We start from the raw sequence: 18,462 nt of genomic DNA, 5'->3' as shown, positions 1-18,462 counted from the left end.
CAGAAATAAAATTGATAAACAGCCCAATGCTCTGCTCCTAGAACTATGGAGGCAACTGAGAATACAACAGCAGTTTACCAAGAATGGGAAGTGCCCTCAGTAAGAGATATGGGCTGTTCAGTTAGATTACATGGCGCCCAAGGACGTTCCTTCGGAACTGTAAAGGCTGCGTTCTTACCTTTGGAAAGATGTACTGTGTTCTTACCTTTTGTGGAAGTGTACTGTAAAGTCTGTGTCCTCTGATGTGCTGCTAACCGCTGATTCTCCTGCAGATTTACCACAGCGTTCACCAGAGCTTATAAAGTATTTGGGATCATGTGTGTGGGCTGTGAACATGGCAAAAATCCCCTTTGAAGGGGTGGGCCCGGAGCCTGTGGCTGGTGGGGCAGCGGATGATTTGGTGATTACGGTCCTTAATAAAAATCCCCGCGGGGTGGAGTTGCCCGGTGTAGGCTCTCCTGCAATTTCACAAGCACAGACGGTGGGCTGGACTTGGCCCCGGATGATCAAGGCACTCCTGCACATGTGGTGGGTGGCTCTTCTAACCCCATGGGGGGCAAGGCCTGCAACATGAGTTCCAGGTGATACCTGGCATTGAGTTTTGCTGTGTATTGGGGGTGTGACTTGCATGCTAGTCCTTTGTTGTTGTAGCCTTTACGCTGTTGCGGGATGTGGATCCAAGGGTCGGCCTCACTTGCCAAGGGAATACAATACTGGAGAAGATGGACTGTGTGGATGTGAAGCAAGAGACCCTGAAGTGGTGGGATGTGGGGAAAGAGCGATCCGCCAAGATGGTGGTGGTCAGGCTTTCCCACCCCGTGTTCTCTCACCCTCGCCCCACATCTTGTAAATAATGACTTTGCATGGTTATGTAACAGCAGAGATCATTTACAGCACTGCACACGTGCATCATGACCTATATAAGCACCACCTGAAATGCTCTTGCAATTGCATTGAAAGCATGATGCCTTGCTGCTATGTCAGCCATGAGAGAATAAAGAAATGTCTGTAGCTCCTACGGCTTCTTGCATCTTCTCCCAGTTTCTCCCATCTGCTTCCCAGCTTGTCCCTTGCCTACCCTGGGTTCAGTGATCAGCAAGACGGTAGTTTATCTATGCTTTTTAAGAAAACCTCTGTTGGACTATAGTTGATTTACAATGTTGTTAGTTTCAGGTGTACAACAAAGTGATTCATATATATTTTTTCTCAGATTCTTTCCCCTTATAGGTTGTTACAAAATATTATGTATAGTTCTCTGTGCTATACAGTAGGTCCTTATTGTTTATCTATTTTATATGCAGTACCTATGCTTTTTGTAGGTATTTTAAAGATGGTCTTTTATTTTCTTCATATTTTCAACTAGTTAATGCTGGTATACAAGGAAGCCACTGATTTTTGTAGATTTGTTTTGTCCAAGTCTCCTTATCAATTCTCATCAATTCCATTTTTGGCTAATTCTTTCAATCACATCAGCTGCAAATAATCAGTTTCCAATGGTTTTAGCTTCTTGCCTCTTGCCTTACTTCATGGTCTAGCATAGCTAGGGTAACACTGAAATCATAGTTGACAGCCTTTTGTTCCAGGTTTGATAAAAATGCCCGATTATTATGCACAATATTTGCTGTAAGTGTCCAATGATCCCACTCTGTGGTCTCCTTGTCAGACAATTCCTGGAGAATAGCATTCACTTGTGAGCATCTTCCTTAACAAAAGCTTATACCAAAGTAAGAACACTCTGAGGACAGTCAACAAGGGGGAAACCAAGTTATTTAACAGTTTTAAGGATCAAAATAGATGCAGAGAGCACATAACACTCAAAAACATAAGGTTCTTTCATATGAAAAATGAATTAGATGTGTTTATAGGAGGACCATGTCATAAAAGCAGAACTAGTAGGAAACAGTCATCAGGAAGCAGATTTTAACTCAAGACATGTCTTAAAATTGAGAGCTAGTCCAAGATAGAACATCCAAGGGGTGGTGCCCAAGATAAGTCCATACAATTATGGTCAGGAGTGATAAAGTGGTTTAAACTTCAGATGGTGGGTCAGTAGTAGGTCATAGTCGAGTCAGGAATCAGCAGCATTAGCTTTGCCTGGGAGCTTAGTACAAATGCAGACTCTTGAGTTCTGTCCAGACCTATGGAATCAGGCTCTGCATTTTAGCAAAAGGTCCAGGTGGTTTGTATGGACATCGAGGTTTGACAAGCACTGGACTAGGTGGTTTTTCTTGCAAGTCACAGAACACCAAACTTGCTGACACTTGGAGAATACAGGCAGGTAATTACCTTGAATAAAAAGAAGACTGTAAGTGTAGTAGCTCAATAAAGTCATCACAAGTTCGCCCCTTGTTTCTCACCTACCATCCTTGGAATGTGGGTGTTAATATTGAGTTTATTGCCTCACAGTCACAAAATGGCTGCAGCAACTCTACATATAGCTTTCATGCTCCACATTCCATGAAGGAAAATGACAGGCTTCCTCAACATCTGTCTTTTCATTACCTAGGAAATCTTTCCTTGAATCTTCCCCGATTCCTACCTGTACACTCTCTCTATCACATTAGGAGAACTTACATCTCATTGACTGGTCTGAGTGACACGCACACCCCCAATCCAGTGGGATAATTTTATCTGGTTTAATAATTTTGGTTCATCCCCTGGGACACATGGGGAAATTTTGATTTGGCAAGAATAAATCCTTAGAAGGGAGAGGTGGGTTGAAAGTAAAACCAATGCACTTAACTTTGTTTGATGTCCCTTCTCTCCCGTTTTTCCTAACATCCTCTGCTTACACAATAGATGTGACTCAGTACTCTGAACATCACTGAATATTGGGTTTTAATGGCTGAAAAAAGGGTTGCCATCATGACACCCATAAAAGAATGGCAACATTTTATGTGACTTCTTCTGCCCTTCATATTGTTTGTTTGGTCCTCATCAACCTGTGTCATCATTACAACAAAATTAGAATCACAAATTCCTCAAATCTCTTTATGTTCTCTTTATGCCAAGTGTGGATTTTACTTTCTCAATACTTAGAAAAATTCCCTTTGGAGAAAAAACAACATTTTAGCTGCCTTAACTATTTCTGAATTTAGTTCAAATTAAAGCCCTCTGCTGTGAGCCTGGAAGCCATTGAAACTTACAAGATATTGACACAGCTTCAGGACTATGGCTTCAGATGGGCTGCAGGAAGAAAGGCAGCTTGCAAATGAAGATTCTTACCCAAAGCCAACAAAATCCAAGTGTTATATGAGAGTGGTGGCCCTGGAAGGTACACAGGTGCTGCTCTGCCCTGGGGTGAGCAGGGGAGGAGAATGGCCCCAACCCCAGGGCTTGTCACTTCTGATCAAAGTCAGCTCCTGCAGCTCATAATCACCAGCTCCCACCTTTTAAAACAGACACTGATTTATCATCTGTCAGGGTTGATGACTTTGTAGTTCTGCCTAAAATACTGAAAACATTGTTAGAATAGGTTTTTAAGGTGGTTATTTTTAGTGTACATAGTACCTAAAAATGCCACCAATCTCTCCCTTTGAGGACATCTGTTTGAGAGACCACCTGTCACCAGAGACCCCCTGAGAACATCCTCTCCCATCATCAGGGAAACCCCTGAAGACACCAATTGAAAAGTTCCTTTAGGTGGGGTGGAGGTGGGTGTGTTCCAAGCATGGTTTTTAATGAATCCCTTCCTATAAACTGAAGCCCCCTGAATGCTAGCCTGGTACCAAAAAAAAAAAAAAAAAAAAGGCCTTATAATAACAAAGTGAAACTCGGTGACAGGAAAAGTCCGACTGGGTTTCGGCCGATGTGCAAGATCTAACAGCATCATCTTCATAGGGGTGGGACTGTTTAAGTCCCCAATTACGACCGCTCACCTCGACAACTGAAACTTATTCTTTGCACATTTCAAACGCATCTCCTTCCCTCCTCCCTCCAGCTTGGCCTTCACACTCTTAATAAAACATTAAAAAACACTCCACACTATGTTGCCGGAGCGTGTTCCACGAGCTTCCCTGAAGTCTGGCGTTTTTCTCCATCTCCATATTACAGCCATCTTCATCCATTTGCGTACAGAGGTGTCCGCGCATGAGGTCTGATTTCCTGGGAAGTTGGCTATGATGTGATTGTGTTCAAAGAAAAAGACAGAGAATATTTTCCACTGCTGCAGAGGCACTGTGCCTGCCTTTTAAACTTGAAAGATCAGCGGGTATTCTGTGGAACCTGAACACGGGTATTGGAAAAAGTGTTTCTCTAAGGGGGAAGAAAAAAAAAAAACTCATTCTGTTTAAAGATCATTACTCATTAGCATGCTGGGTTCATCTTTTGTGGGGAGGGGAAATAAACATAATAATAACATTTATTGAACTTAGCTCAACGGCAACAGTCTTCGAAACACTTTATACATAAGATTTTATGGAATCCTATCTCCTGGACTGGAGTGAGGGACAGATGGATTAACATATGTTGTTGTTGTTTAGTAGCTAAGTCACGTCTGATTCTGTGACCCCATGAACTACAGCATGCCAGGTACAACACAGAGCTATTAAAACAATTGAGCACCTAGACAATGACAGCCTAGGGAAGGGGTCCACTATCACCCCCATTTTAAGGATGAAAGTTCCAGCAGCTTGCCCAAGGGAAAGCAACTTCCAAGGGCACTGAGTCAGACTGGGTATCTGGGCACAGTAGGAGCCAGATAATGTTCAATCCTAAACTATATTATAGTTTCATATCTTTCAAGTGTAAGATGCCAATTTGTACTCTGATTTGTTATTCTTTTCTGTATCTCTCTCTTTCTAAGAAAATAATATGGAAAATAGGATAATATCTATTGCCTCAAGAATACTTCTTGATTTTTGTTTTCTGGTTTTCAGTCTTGGAGCAGCAACTCAGTAGGTGCAGGGATTAAAGAATGCCAGCCTGTGGTGCTCCTGTTCCTGTTGCTTGGCTGGCCTAAGGGTTAAAGAGAAAGAAGCAGCGCCCCAGGGTAAGAGAAGGGGTCTCAGGCATTCACCCTCCTAACCACGCCCCTCCCTTATCTCTGTCTGATAAACTTACATGGACTCTGGATAAGACTATTGACAACATCTCTTTTAATCCTTCTCCTCTAAAAATGAAGAACTGGAGCCTGAGTGGTTAAGGGGATGCACTCATTTCAGGCACCCTTTGCAGCCTGCTCTGTCCTCCTCCTTCCTCTGTCCCTGGAGAGACTTCCGCCCACCACCACCTGATTCATCTCGCCTGCAACTCTAACCATCTCTGGACACCCACCTATGCAACACCCCCATCACAGCCTGCAAACCAACCTTATCCACCTGGAAGGATCAGAGACCCTCAGGCACAAATTGTCTACGCTGCATTCATCTTTCCTTCTCCACCACAGGCCCACGCCGCCCCCTTGTTTATTTCCTCCTGTCTCAGTGATGTTCACCCTGGTCCCCACCTGAGTCAGAAACACGGTCCTCCCTGACCGTCCCTTTCCTCTTGCTCCTTCTCTGTGTGAAGTCAAGCCCTGCTGCTTCTCGGTCGACCCCCGTTTCTCATCCCCACAGCTGTGTCCTCAGCTCACCCTGGGGACGATTGCAGAGAGGCAGTTTGTCACACCCTCTGCTCTTCCATTCTCCCACGCTGGCAAAGGGAGCTTTGTACTTTGCCAATGTGATCTTGTGCCTCTTTTGCTTGCAGCAAAGGCATGGACAGCTGCTGTGAAGATGAAATGATCTGGTGCACGCAAAGTCCTCAGAACCACTGAGAGCGGTAGGAGGGCCTAGTGGTCAGAGAGGCAGGCTTGGAGGCACACAGCCAGGGTTCACATTCTGGGCTGCTTGCCTGCTACCCCTGTGGCCTTGGCCAAGTGACTTATCTGTGCTCTAATTTCCTCATCTGATATGGGGGATGAGAATAGCTCCACCAAAATTTGCTGAAGAATTGAATGAATACATGTAAAGTGCTTAGCATAGTAACTGGTATAAAGTGCTATCATTCATTCATTCATTCATTCATTCATCACTTTTTGAACCAGTGGTCCAGGACCTATCAAACTGCCCCGTTCCTATCCTGTGCTCTACTTACTTGCTGTGTGACCCTGGGAGTTCACATAACCTCTCTGTGACTTAATAGAGTCTTCATCTATTAAGTGGGGCTGATATGAGTACCTACCTGAACTCTCCTGGCAGTGAAAAGAGACAGTCCCTGTCAATCACTCAGCACACAGGAAGTGTTCTAAAAGGTCTGCTACATACGACTATCACTGTTATTGTTGTATCAGTAGTTACTATTACGACTCTGAGGCCTCCTGCTAGGTGCTGGGCACAGTCTAGGTCCTCACCCATTCATAACTTCTGCTCTAGCCATCAACAGGTCCCTGCAATTTCACCATGCTGTGAAATTACATGTCTTGAATCTTCTGCCTTCTGTGAATTTCAAGAGGCCTCCATGACAGAAAATAGAAATACATGTCACACACACTCCTATTATAGCTATGCCTGTCTTCTCAATCAGGCTGTGAACTTCTCCAAGCCAAAGCCTGCTTCTCTGTCTCCCAGACTCTGGCATTTACTAGGTAGTGAGATGTTTGCTTCTCAGGTAGTTCAGTGGTTAAAGAATCTGCCTGCCAATGCAGGAGACTCAGGTTTGATCCCTGGGTCAGGAAGATCCCCTGGAGTAGGAAAGGACAACCCACTTCAGTATTCTTGCCTTGGAAAACCATGGACAGAGGAATCTGGTGGGCTCCAGTCTATGGGGTTACAAAGAGTCAGACACGACTGAGCAACTGAGCACGCAGGCACGCTGATATGTGGATAAGGGAATGAACTAGGGAAGGAATGGACGGATATGGATGGCAGCATGACCTTGGCCATCACATTCTTTGAGGCTCTTCTAACCAAGATGTCACCCCTCAGATCTGTCACCCAAGACAGGTTTCCATTTTCCTGGAGCTGAGGCCATGGCCTCTGATGGTGAGAAATCTCCAGATGAAGGCAGTCAACATTTCTTTTGGAAATTCTTCATTGAGCTGGAGAATCCAAGGGCTACCAGGATGCTTTGGTTGCTTTCTAACTTTCAGGCCTGGATTCTTCTTCTAAAATTCACCTTCTGTATGAGACCCAGGGTCAGATTTCAGTCCTAGAGAGAGTACGCAGTTTAGTTAGAAATCTCTGCTGCTACTTGTAATTACCACTGGGAGACAGGCACCCCAATGCTCCAAGCCCAAGGAAATGCTAAAATCCGCTGACATTTGTAAACAAACTCACTGTAGTCTAACGGATAAATTCACACTGAAATACACTCTAAACAACAGCAAAGTCACTCATGGATGCTCTTAAACTTGGTTTTCTTTGGGAACACCGTCTGAAGCCTACACACCTGAACAGGGGCAGACCCAAAACCACTGAACAGTCTAATGATTTTAGAACTGAGTATTTTAAGCTCATACCCAGCTTAGACACTCACCACAGTGCTCCGATAGTTATCTTTCTCGACTTTCCCAAGCTCTATTCCAGAAATGTCATTTTTATTTTTCCTAAGAGTTACCAAAAGGGAGCGAGGCAGGTATACATACACACGTACATAAATGTCTTTAGTCTTTTCAAGATCTGTTTGGAAACAATCAACAAAAAAGTTTTTACTTGTGGACATATTTTTTAAAAACCTTTTTTTCTTTTTTAATGTACTGAAGGCTATTCTGGATTTTACCTTAAATTACTTAACCTACCTACTTGGTGTTTCTCGAACTTGGTCCCAAATCGTCCATGCTCCTCGCTCCTGCATGCTACATGGAACCCCATCCCACCCCTCACAAAAAAATTATTTAGACCATTGTTCAATTCTAGTATTGTTGATGCAAGGATGGTCTGGGTCATCAGGCTTCATTTCGAAACACCATTTTCAGGAAACAAGATACCCTGACTGCAGGCTTCTGTCCATCATTAATAAGTGTTAATAAATGCTCAAAATTCTTAAGAGGTCTTGTTCAGTCTGGAGCTTGACATCAGGATGACCCAGGCATGGCTGGGTTTGTTCTATCAGATTCCCACGGCAGTTGGTCCAAACTCTGCCCTTGGGTCCTTCTGGTTAGAACCTGAGTTTAGCTGTGCCCCAGACCAGCTTGACTCTGACTCACTTCAAATCTTTACAGCTACACAACTCAAGCAGCAAACACCGGAGGAGAAGCAAGCACAATGAAGCGCAAAGCTGATTAGCTTCCCCTTAATGACTTACCACCCTTAGCAGATTATTTTATCCTATCCTGATCTACAATCTGTTTTGTAAATGTGTCCAGGTGTTTGTGGAAAACCAGCATACTTTGGATGGTTGTATACTGTTTTCTCTGTATACTTTGACTTCAGCAGGTCAACCGAGCCCTACTTTGATTTAATTCTAATTGGCTGGATCCATTCTCCAGACGCTAGTCTAGGGGCACAAGCCTGTATCCATGCTTAATATCCAAGATGCTGTTTAACGAACTGGGCTAAAACTGGGCGGCCCTTGCATTCTGCCACCCAGAGTCAGAGACAACTTCCAACCATACCCGCTTCCTACATGTAATTCCTCTGCAGCCTGAAATTAGATCATTCTGCCCACTTTGGAATCTGTCCATTTGCCATTTCACAGAGATAACCAGTGATCTGTAGACAGAAATGCACACTTGGGATTTACATGAAAAGTAAACAGAGGAAGAAGTTTTCTCTGTTCTTCCCACTCACAGAGAAGGGTCCCATCACAACACACAAGGGACCAGCACCAAACTAAAGAACACCTTTTATTTTAAATAAAATAATGGAGCATGAAAAATATCATATATGACAAATAGACACCAGCAAGACCACTCTTTCCTGGCGTCTCCTGGTGAGGAGAATTAACTCCACCATTTGTAGACAGGGTTCTGGGGGCTATTCATGGAAACCATTTGTTTAATAATAGAAAGAGTCAATAAGCCCTTTGGGCACTTTTGAATCATCCCTCTCCCCTCTCCACCCCCCACCCCCACCCTTCTACAAATCAGTCCAAACGTGTATCACGAAGGCTTGGTTTCCATTAAAAAGCCACAAACTGTAAAACTAAAAGGGTTCTGAGGGCTGGGCCCCTTAGTTCTTTTGTTAGCATACTTCTTTTGTTGTCTTTACTACAGCAAAATACTTGTTTCTCTTTTGATTTTTATGGAAAGAGAAAAAGAAATGCTTTGCACATCGTTGGCACTGTACCAATATGAGGTTAGATGGAAGTTTCTATCTGGGAGAAAGACCCATTTGCAGAGGCTGGAGTCTATTTTAAGGGACTCCACATCCACTGGAGCGTGCTGAGCTGTCAGGCCTTCTCTTTCTTCCCGTTTGCACAGTAGTTGCTGTCTACAAGCAGCCTTCTGAGGGTGGGCCCCTGGGATGGCTAGCCTGCAAGAGATGGCATCTCTCTCTCTCTCTTTGCAACTCAGCAGAGGCTCTTTAATTTGCAAAGAAGTTATCTCTTCCCTGATTTGTAAATGGATAGCAAAGCCAACTCAAACATACAGATGTATATTTATGGAAGGTTCTAAACAAAAGTTTTCTTCTGGGGGCCTGAATCAACTATGCTACCACAAATTAGTTACACAAGAGGCTATTTAACTGGGAGGGCTCTTCTACACGGAAAACAAAAACAAAAACCATACCCTTTAAGTACATTTGGACTTTCAGTGTATTACAGCATCCTGAATTTCAGAGTAAAAACTTTTTATTTTTGGTTTTTTTTTAACTTTTATTAAAAAACAAAAACAAAAACAAAACAAAACAAGCAACCAACCAACGGAGAAAAGCACCATGTTTTGGCTCTGACAGCCACTGAATCCTCTCTGGGAAAGTCTTCCAATCCTGCCATCCCTCCAAGCCCCATTTACACACAGGTGGGAGGCTGGGCAGGGATTTCATATTTCCCCAGATGGGTTTTGGGGGGATGCTGGGCTTTTTTGTAAATTCCACTGCTGGTGATCACGCTGGCAGGTTTTCTCCGGCTCTTTTTCTTGAACCTGCGGCTGCAAACGTTCTGCCAGGACTGCAGAGTCTTAGATGTCCAGACCCACATGCCACTGGTGATGCCCACCACCAGCAGCATGAAAATCTTCACCATGAAGATCTCCACCGCGGGAATGGAGGTGGCCATCAGACAGTCCAGGTTTTTAGTCTGGTTGTTCATTTTGCACTTGTGCTGCGTGGCCAGGATTTTCCAGTACTCCACGTTGAGGCGTTCGTAAAAGTAGCAGGCAATCACACAAGTGGCCGGCACCGTGTAGAGCACGGAGAAGACCCCAATCCGCACCATGAGCTTCTCGAGCTTGTCCGTGTTCTCCCCACCCGTTTTCATCACCCTCCGGATGTGGAAAAGGGCCACGAAGCCGGAGAGAATAAAGGAAGTGCCGATGATGAGGTAACAGGCCAAGGGGATGAGCACGAAGCCGGTGAGAGCGTTGATGTCCATATTGCCCACATAGCAGACGCCGGTCAGCTCGTCCCCCGCGACCCGGCGCATCACCAGGATCAGGATGGTCTTCACGGCCGGGATGGCCCAGGCGGCCAGATGGAAGTAGCTGCTGTTGGCCTCGATAGCCTCGTGGCCCCACTTCTTGCCCGCGGCCAGGAACCAGGTGAGGGTGAGAATCACCCACCACAGGGAGCTGGCCATGCCGAAGTAGTAAAGGACCAGGAAGACCAGGGTGCAGCCCGTGCTCTCCAGGCCCTCCTGGATGACATAGAGCTGTCCGCTGTCCCGGTCGCAGGCGATGCTCTCGGCGCCCGCAAAGAGGCGGATGATGTAGCCCACCGAGTAGACGCAGTAGCACATGGACAGGAAGATGATGGGGCGCTCGGGGTACCGGAAGCGCGCTGGGTCGATGAGGAAGGTGAGCACGGTGAAGGCGCTGGAGAAGAAGCAGAGCACGGACCAGACAGCCAGCCAGACCACCGCGAAGCGCTTGTCGTCGCGGCTCCAATACACGTCCACGCCGGGCGTGCAGAGTGGCGCGCACGACGCACTCTTCTCCACGTGGTGAAACTTGCCCGGGTTGTCGCAGCCGGCTCGCCCCGGCCCCCCATCCTTCAGCTGGTGCTCCTGCGCGCTGTGGGGTCGCTGCGGCCTGAAGAGCGGCGGGAACATGCCCGAGCCCCGCGCGGGCTCGTCCGAACCGTTGTTGGGCGCCTCCATGCACAGGTAATTGGGGTCGTTCTTATTGGGGAGTTTGCTGCAGTCCAGGGAGTCGGGCCACTTGAAGTTGAACTGCTCCATGATCGGGGAGCATTTTAGCCGGGCCTGCTCACACATGACCCGGCAGGCGGGGATGGGGGTGGAGACTTGCTCGGTGCACATGGGCGCGTACAGGGAGCACAGAAAGAAGCGGAGGTGGCCGTGGCAGCCGTACTCCACCAGCGGCGCGAACTCGTGCAGCTGGATGGCGGCCTCGCGCTGATTCTCATGGCCCATCAGGTTGGGCATGCGGGTCATGTTGTAGCCAATGTCCTTGCACATCGGGATTTCGATGGGCTGGCACTTGCCGTCGCCCGGCCGCTCCATGTCCATGGAGCTGATGGCAGCGCACGAGCCCATCACCTGCAGAACTAGCCACAGGCGGGGGCCCGGACGCTGCATGGTGGCGTCGGAGGTGCCCCGGCGGGGAGGTCCGCCGCCCTCAGAGCAGCCGCTCCCAGGCTCGGGCTGCCGGCCCCGGCTCCTCGTCCCCGCTCCGGCCCCCGCCCATGCCCGCCCTGCTCAGCCCAGCCCCGCCCGAGCGGTGCGCACAGCGCCCCCCGGCCCCGCTCTCTGCGCCCGCCTCCGCCGAGGTGGAGCCGCTGAAGAGAGGAGCAAAGTTTGCGAACAATACCAGGAAGCGAGAGGAGCCCCGCAGCTCTCGGCGCGCGACCCGGCGCGGGCTGCAACTCACGGCCGCCGCGGCCGCAAACTTTGGCTTCTCGTGGGAGCAAGCGGAGAGGGCGGGCGGCGCGGGCGCACCGGGGCCGGCGACTCGCGGCGGCTCCGCCCTCCCCGCGCCGGCCTCGGCCCGGCTCGGCCCGCAGCCGTTCGGAGTCCGGTCCCGGGCTGAGCAATCTCACAAACAGGCAAAGTGGGAAAAAGCCGAGCGCTGACAGGCCCCGCCCCCGGGCCGCGCGCCCCGCCCCGCCGCTGCTTTGCATGAGAAAGCGCAGCGCCCGGCCCCCAGATCTTGCCGCCGCCCCGGCCCCGGGCCCCGCGTCGCCGCCCTCTCGTGCGTCCCGCCCGCTGCTCCTTCGCCTTCTGCGCCAGCCTCCAACTTGGCCTCTCGTCGCCTCCCCGCCTGCGCTCCCTTTCTCGGGGCGTCCCCGGCCTCGTCCCCCGCAGCCCAAGGGCGCCGGGGTTACTGGAAGTTCGGAGACTGGCCGGAGGAAGGGGTGGGCTGGTCCAAGTCAGGCTAGGGGCTTATCTCCTCTGATTTTTATGGTGGGTCCCGGGCCGAGGGAGCTTTCAAAGCGAGGTGGGATTTGCGTTTTATGGCCTCGGCCATAAAGTGGCCCCTTAGCTTGTAAAGCTGCCCGCACCTTCCCGAGGCTGCGGAGTTACCAGGCCTGCGTCAGGGCTCCGGCTCCGGGGAGGGGGGTCTCTTTGAAATTTCAAAGAGAAGCGCTAAGGGCAGGGGGAGGGGCTCTGGGAATCTAGATTTTAGGGCCGCTGCTCCGAGGTCTCCGCGGAGAAGACGGGGAGGAGGAAGGGCGGGCAGCTTCCTGGGACTCTGAGGTCCCCCCCACCAACCCCCGGCCTCGGGAAGCTGGGGGCTTGGTTTGTAGAAGGGTGACCCCCCCGCCCCCACCAGAGCCGCTGAGTTGAGGGGGGCCTCGCGCCAGGCAGGCCTGGTAATTTCTTCTAGGCGGCTGAGTTTATTTATTATAGGAAGTCATTCGCTCGTCGGGTATTTATATTATTTGGCGAGTGATTTGCCCGGCCTGCTCTCTCCTTGACTGCGGACCCGCGGGATGCTGTGGAGTTGGTGGGAGGGCGCTGACTCAGCTCTTTCCGAGGGTCCCCAACTCCCCGGGAAAGGGGAGACGCCCATGCCTCGCTCAGTTTCCTTAAAAAGTGGGGAAGGAGTGAGGAGTGTCCCAGCCCAGTGCCCTTAGAGCACGCCCTTCGAATGGGGGCGAGTTTGGGACAGTCACTTAGGCCACACACACCCGCACCTGGGCGGGCGCGGTGGGCGCGGAGGCCCACGCCCCACTTTCAAAGAAGCGCTTCACCTGGCTTCCCGTATTAACCCTTCAGTAAACAGTACCCCTCGGAGGTGGCCGGGTCTCTCTCCTCTTAGACTCTCTCGAGGTCGGGATCTTTGAAAGTTTCCCTGAAACTCCCAGGACCACGCATAGAGGGGTCCGTTGGAGGACTTAACCGAGCAGGAGTAGAGGTCAGAGAAGCCGGCCCCGTGCGCAGGGGTCTCCTTGTTCTTCCTCCCTTTCTGAAGTTAGCACTCTGGAGGGATGTGCGGTTCGCAGAGACATCCCTGCCGGTCGGTGCTGCTCACTCCACTCCCACAGCACCCCTCCCCCGCCCCCGCCCAGCTTTGCAGGAGCGGCTGGCGCTGCGGGTTTCCCGGTTATTTCTAGGAAGCGCCCAGAAAGGAGATGCTCCTGCCAGTCGCTCGTCCCCTAGGAAGCTTTTTGTCAGCGGTGGCAGAAGTGGGGCGCTTCCTCTGAAAAGGCTTTTTTAGAATATTGGCTTTTGTTTGAAACAAGTCGTATGATTCTACATCTAATAAGAAACTTGGGAGAACTCTAAACCTAAAACATACCCACTTATTATATCCATCCATCCATTCAGCAAACAGAGAAGAACGAGGCTGGGAATTTGCACCCGGCACTGAATTAGTGTCCCTGGATCTCCCTGTGAGGTGTGAGGAGGTGGGGGGTGAGGTAGAAAGAGGGGAAAAAAAGTGGGGGGATAGGGTCGAGGTAAATAAACGCTAATGCAGTCAGAACAAGCTGCCTTCAGCTGGATTGTTTCTCCGAGATGCTTTTTTTTAAAGGCTGTCATTTTCCTTAAGATAGTTGTGTTTGTGTGTGTGTGTGTTTTTAAATCTAGTGAGCTATTCTCCTAACCTTTTCATTGAAAAGATTTCAGAATTTTTCTTGCCAGTTTCCTGCCTTGGAGATCATTTTCCTTCTTTTTCCTTCCCTCGGACACTCTGAAAATAGACATGGGGAAGAGTCACTGACAGTGCCAAATACCAAGAGCCAGGGGTGTGAGCTATTTGAGAAACCATCTCCTAATTGATCTTTTATGTGCTGTTTTAATTCAGCCATGTTCAGACCCATTATTTTCGCTATAACCACTTCAGATTGCTTTCTTCTCTCCTTTTTTTAGAAGAAAAAAAAAATGTCTGCAGAAGTGCTTCTCTCTGCCCAGCTGAGATGGAAACCAACAAATAGACATTATGATCGAAAAATGAGGGCTCTGAGAAATCACCAACTGCAAGATAACTCTGTAACTAATAAATGAAAAGGCCCTTTTGATGGCTCCAGCTGAAAAGATATTTTATTTTATTTTTTTTTTCCTGTGTGTGGGATTTGAGATGTGTGATTCTAAGGAGCGGCGGGGTTCCCTGCTGCTCAGCTCTGGCTGGCAACTGGCCCCCCTCTGGCAAATGTTATGGAGAATTGGGAGGAATTTTATGGCTGTCTCTCCCCTCAGCTCTTTTTTCTTTTGTCTTCTTTGAAGAATGACTTTAGACATTTTATTTACATATTTAACCATGGATGAAAGGGGGAAAAGAAAGCATTTGGGGCTGTCGTGGGAATGGTGATATGTTTAAATTAATGGAAATCTTATTAGGCCTCTAAAATTTTGAGCAAAGGTTTTTAATGAAACTTTATAATTAAACATGATTTCAAATAACATGCAAGGACAAGGAATATATATGTATATGTTTTATACACCAACTATCTAAAAATATATGTATATGGGAGAGACACTCTTAAACATTAACTACCTTCAAATTCTTGCAAATGTTTGCCCAGAAAAAGAATAAGGTTTTTGAACAGGAACGTGATTTCAGCAGTCAGGCAGTATTTTGACCGAGAGTTAAGTATTTCTGGATGGAAGGAGATTGAGAGAGAGGCAGAGTTTTATCACCTAGCAAATTACAAAGTCAAAAAGAACTTAAGAATATTGCTAAAAATCAAAGTTGTATTTCCTCTTAAGATGTTATAGTCAGTGGAAATGATGAGCAGTGTGTGAGATGTTCTGAAATGAGATTCAAGAAAACCCACAGTAATCTCTTTAAGATAACAAGTACTGACTCTTTCAACAGTAGAGAAAAATTAAACCATAGACTTAGCACGTTACAAGCTAATTACAAGAGTAAACTTGTAGACTATCAGCACAGCTTAGGAAAAGAAAGAGAAGCGTGTTGTAGGGTTGAAGGTAGAAAGTGGTTCAGGTGATCTGTTTTTCTAGGAACTCTGGCTTGGAGCATCTCTCTCAGCACAGTGGCGTTTGATGATCTGGTAAAATGAGTCTGATGTTTCTTTTATCCTCTATTATCATCAATATTTGTATTTCATCAGCACTTTTCCGATTCTCCTTTCAAGTAAGAATGCGATGCTAATAATGGTCTGACATGTAGAGCGATCTCTGATACCAAAACGTGCCTTTTTCCCTGATTTCATCTTGGGTTATGTTTGTGCAGAAGCTTATTATGAGATTTAGGAGGGAAAAAAAAACAGGCACCGAGAATTCTGTTTTCTAAGCAAGCAGGCGTGCTCTTCCCCCCCACCCCCACTCCACATTATTCTCCTAGGAGAAAATACCTTTGGTCATCCGAAGGGATACTTACTAAAGAAAACACACAGCGTGTACCACCCCAGAAGCCACACAAGCTGCGGCAAATTCACCGGCCACAAAGTTTTTCATTCCACCTAAAAACACTCGACGGAGGATGTTGGGGTGGGGGCGGGGCGGCAAGAAACAAACAGAAGAGCATCCACATCATAAAACGGATGACTGGAGGGTCCTCTGTTGCTCCAATACAATTTAGGCAGCGATTTTAAGGCCACTTCCCTTGAAATGTGGTTTGAAATATTACCAAAGGTTCCACAGGGTGCATTAGTGTGAATTGCAAATCACAGCCTGTCTCTAATCCCCCTTTCAAGGCCCGGCTTTGGATCACTGGCGTCTACGCGGCTCCCCACTGCTTCTGGCGCTGGAGGGACCATTCAAGGGGACAGCTTACCCCTCTATTCCCACACTCCAAAAAACAACACTGCAGACAGACACCCTCCAACTAAATTAGATTAAACTCCTTCTCCTCCACATGGCATTAGCCTTTTCACTGCCCAAGATTCATTATTCAGTGCCTCCTAATTTAAAGATACAGTATTTCTTTTTCATCTCAACAGAGACAGGCAAGAGCGACACACACACTGAAAGAGGGGACAAAGCCCGCCTTCCATGTAAGTGCTTCCAAATTACAAGGACATTATCTGTTTAAAATATAGGAAAGGCTTAGCACATGTCTGCTGTAAAATACAAACAAATTGACCCTTTGCCTCTGACAGAACTGGCCCCCTATCAAAAGTACTTAAACCTGTAATTCTGTAAGGAGCTGCTTTGAGGGGGGAGGAAGGGGGAAGAAGTCTACGGAAAGAAAAATCACAGCATTCCAGAAAAATGAAACAAAAGAGCATTCTTGTATGTGTGCGTGCATGCGTGTGTTGGGGAGGGGGTGTGTTTTATTTTGTTTGGCATTTATATTCCAAACAGCTTTAAGAAACAGTGTTTTGGAAATGAATGCACGACGTTTGAGCTCAAACTTCATTTTTGGACATAATTACTTTGCTTCTTTTTCCCTCTCCCTTGGCTGTTTGGTATATATTGATTTAATTACTCACCTTCCCATCTGTTTCCTTTCTGCTTTGCACCTCCACCCTGGGACCCTTTCACTGCGCCTGTCTGGAGGAGGGATGCTAAGAAAGAGGTCAGCTCCGCCCCCGCCCCACCCCAGGCTGCTGCCCCAGCACAGGTGAGGGAGGCAGATAAGATGAGGAAACCTTCCCTTCAGGGACAAAGCAGGGGCACTCAGAAGCCTGGTCCTGCCTTTAAAAAAGGGAAAAAGAGCCAGCCTCCTGATTTCGCCCTGACATCGGCTGAATCTGAAACCACTTGGCCCAAATTGTGGGTACCCCTAACTTGTGGTGGTGACTGTGTAAGATCGGAGTCTGAATCCCTACCCCCAAGTTGTAGCCCGGCGACCCAGGGAGAGTTCCTTCCTGTCATCATGCCTCAGTTTTCTCACCTGAAAAATGGGCACTGGTGGGGTTGCAACCTCACAGGGCATGGGGAGGATGCTGCTATAATACACCAGGAGGCTTTTAGAGCTATGTCAACAAGCGCTGGGTTCACAGCGGCTGTCACAATGATGGCAAGAGAGCCGCAATGGAAGGCAAGAACACCATCAAGGATACAACAGGGCGTAACATTTGTGAACAGGGGGTGGGGGCCATGACATGTTGTGTCAGAACTAAAATAATACAAGCCAACAATCGTATGTCAGTTAAATGCTAGGTATTCCCAGGGGACTCAGTGGTAAAGAATCCACCTGCCAATGCAGGAGACACGGGTTTGATCCCTGGGTTGGGAAGTTCCCCTGGAGGAGGAAATGGCAACCAGCTCCAATATTCTTGCCTGGGAAATCCCATGGACAGAGGAGCCTGGCGGGCTACAGTCTATGGGGTCACAAAAGAGTTGGACACAACTTAGCAACTAAACGCAATGAAGTGCTAATAAGAGTGGAAACTGAGCGTTTGACCCATGCCAGGCACTGTTCTAAGCCTTTTATGTGAAATGACTCATGTAACCCCATAAAGCAGGTTGTAGGAAGATTCCCATTTTTGAGAGGAGAAACTGAAGTGTGGGAGTCTAAGAGTAACTTGCCAAGGCCACGTGGCAGATAAGGGACAAAGTCAGGATTTAAAACCAGGCAGTGGGCTCTGTACTCTCTCCACTGCCCTTTCTGCCTCTGGTGCACAGAAACTCAGGACTCTCAGAAAAGGCCCTGTTTAGGTATCATGTCAGTGCCCAGTAAAAGGATAAAGGCCTGGTTTATGGCCTTTTTCCTTTCCTCCTGAATTGGAAGGCACTGGCCACTTTCTTATCATCTTGATGTTCCGCTTTCTTGCGTTTGAAGGGATTCTTTAGGGTCACAAACAGTGAAGAAAAAGTGGAGGAAATACCACGTGGGAGGTTGCTGGGTTGATTTACCCCTGTCTTCAGCTGTGTGACCTCAGGCAAGTTACTTAACCTCTCTGAACTTTGTTATAAAATGAGAATAATACCAACACCTCCTTTATATGATCTGGGGTAGGATTAAGTGAGGCAACTCATAAAGTACTTCAAACAGTGTCCGGCACTGGGATTAGCCGGTGTATAAACTCTCTGGTCAGTTGCCTTTTGGCTTTCTTTGTTAAATTCTTCTTT

General features: G+C 47.8%; 1 protein-coding gene across 1 annotated transcript; it reads right to left on the bottom strand.

Annotated features, from left to right (window-relative positions):
* FZD10 (frizzled class receptor 10) lies at positions 9,694 to 12,069 on the bottom strand. The gene has a single exon (XM_005691508.3). It carries the CDS (start codon positions 11,614 to 11,616, stop codon positions 9,871 to 9,873), a length of 1,746 nt encoding a protein of 581 aa, XP_005691565.3. The 5' UTR covers positions 11,617 to 12,069; the 3' UTR covers positions 9,694 to 9,870.

This window comes from Capra hircus, chromosome 17 (assembly GCF_001704415.2).
Source record: "Capra hircus breed San Clemente chromosome 17, ASM170441v1, whole genome shotgun sequence".
Classification (NCBI taxonomy): domain Eukaryota; kingdom Metazoa; phylum Chordata; class Mammalia; order Artiodactyla; family Bovidae; genus Capra; species Capra hircus.
This window is presented reverse-complemented; position numbering and strand designations above follow the sequence as displayed.

What these genes read in the sequence shown, in the direction of transcription:
- FZD10 (XM_005691508.3), bottom strand. Translation starts at nt 11,616, where the DNA reads ATGCAGCGTCCGGGCCCCCGCCTGTGGCTAGTTCTGCAGGTGATGGGC.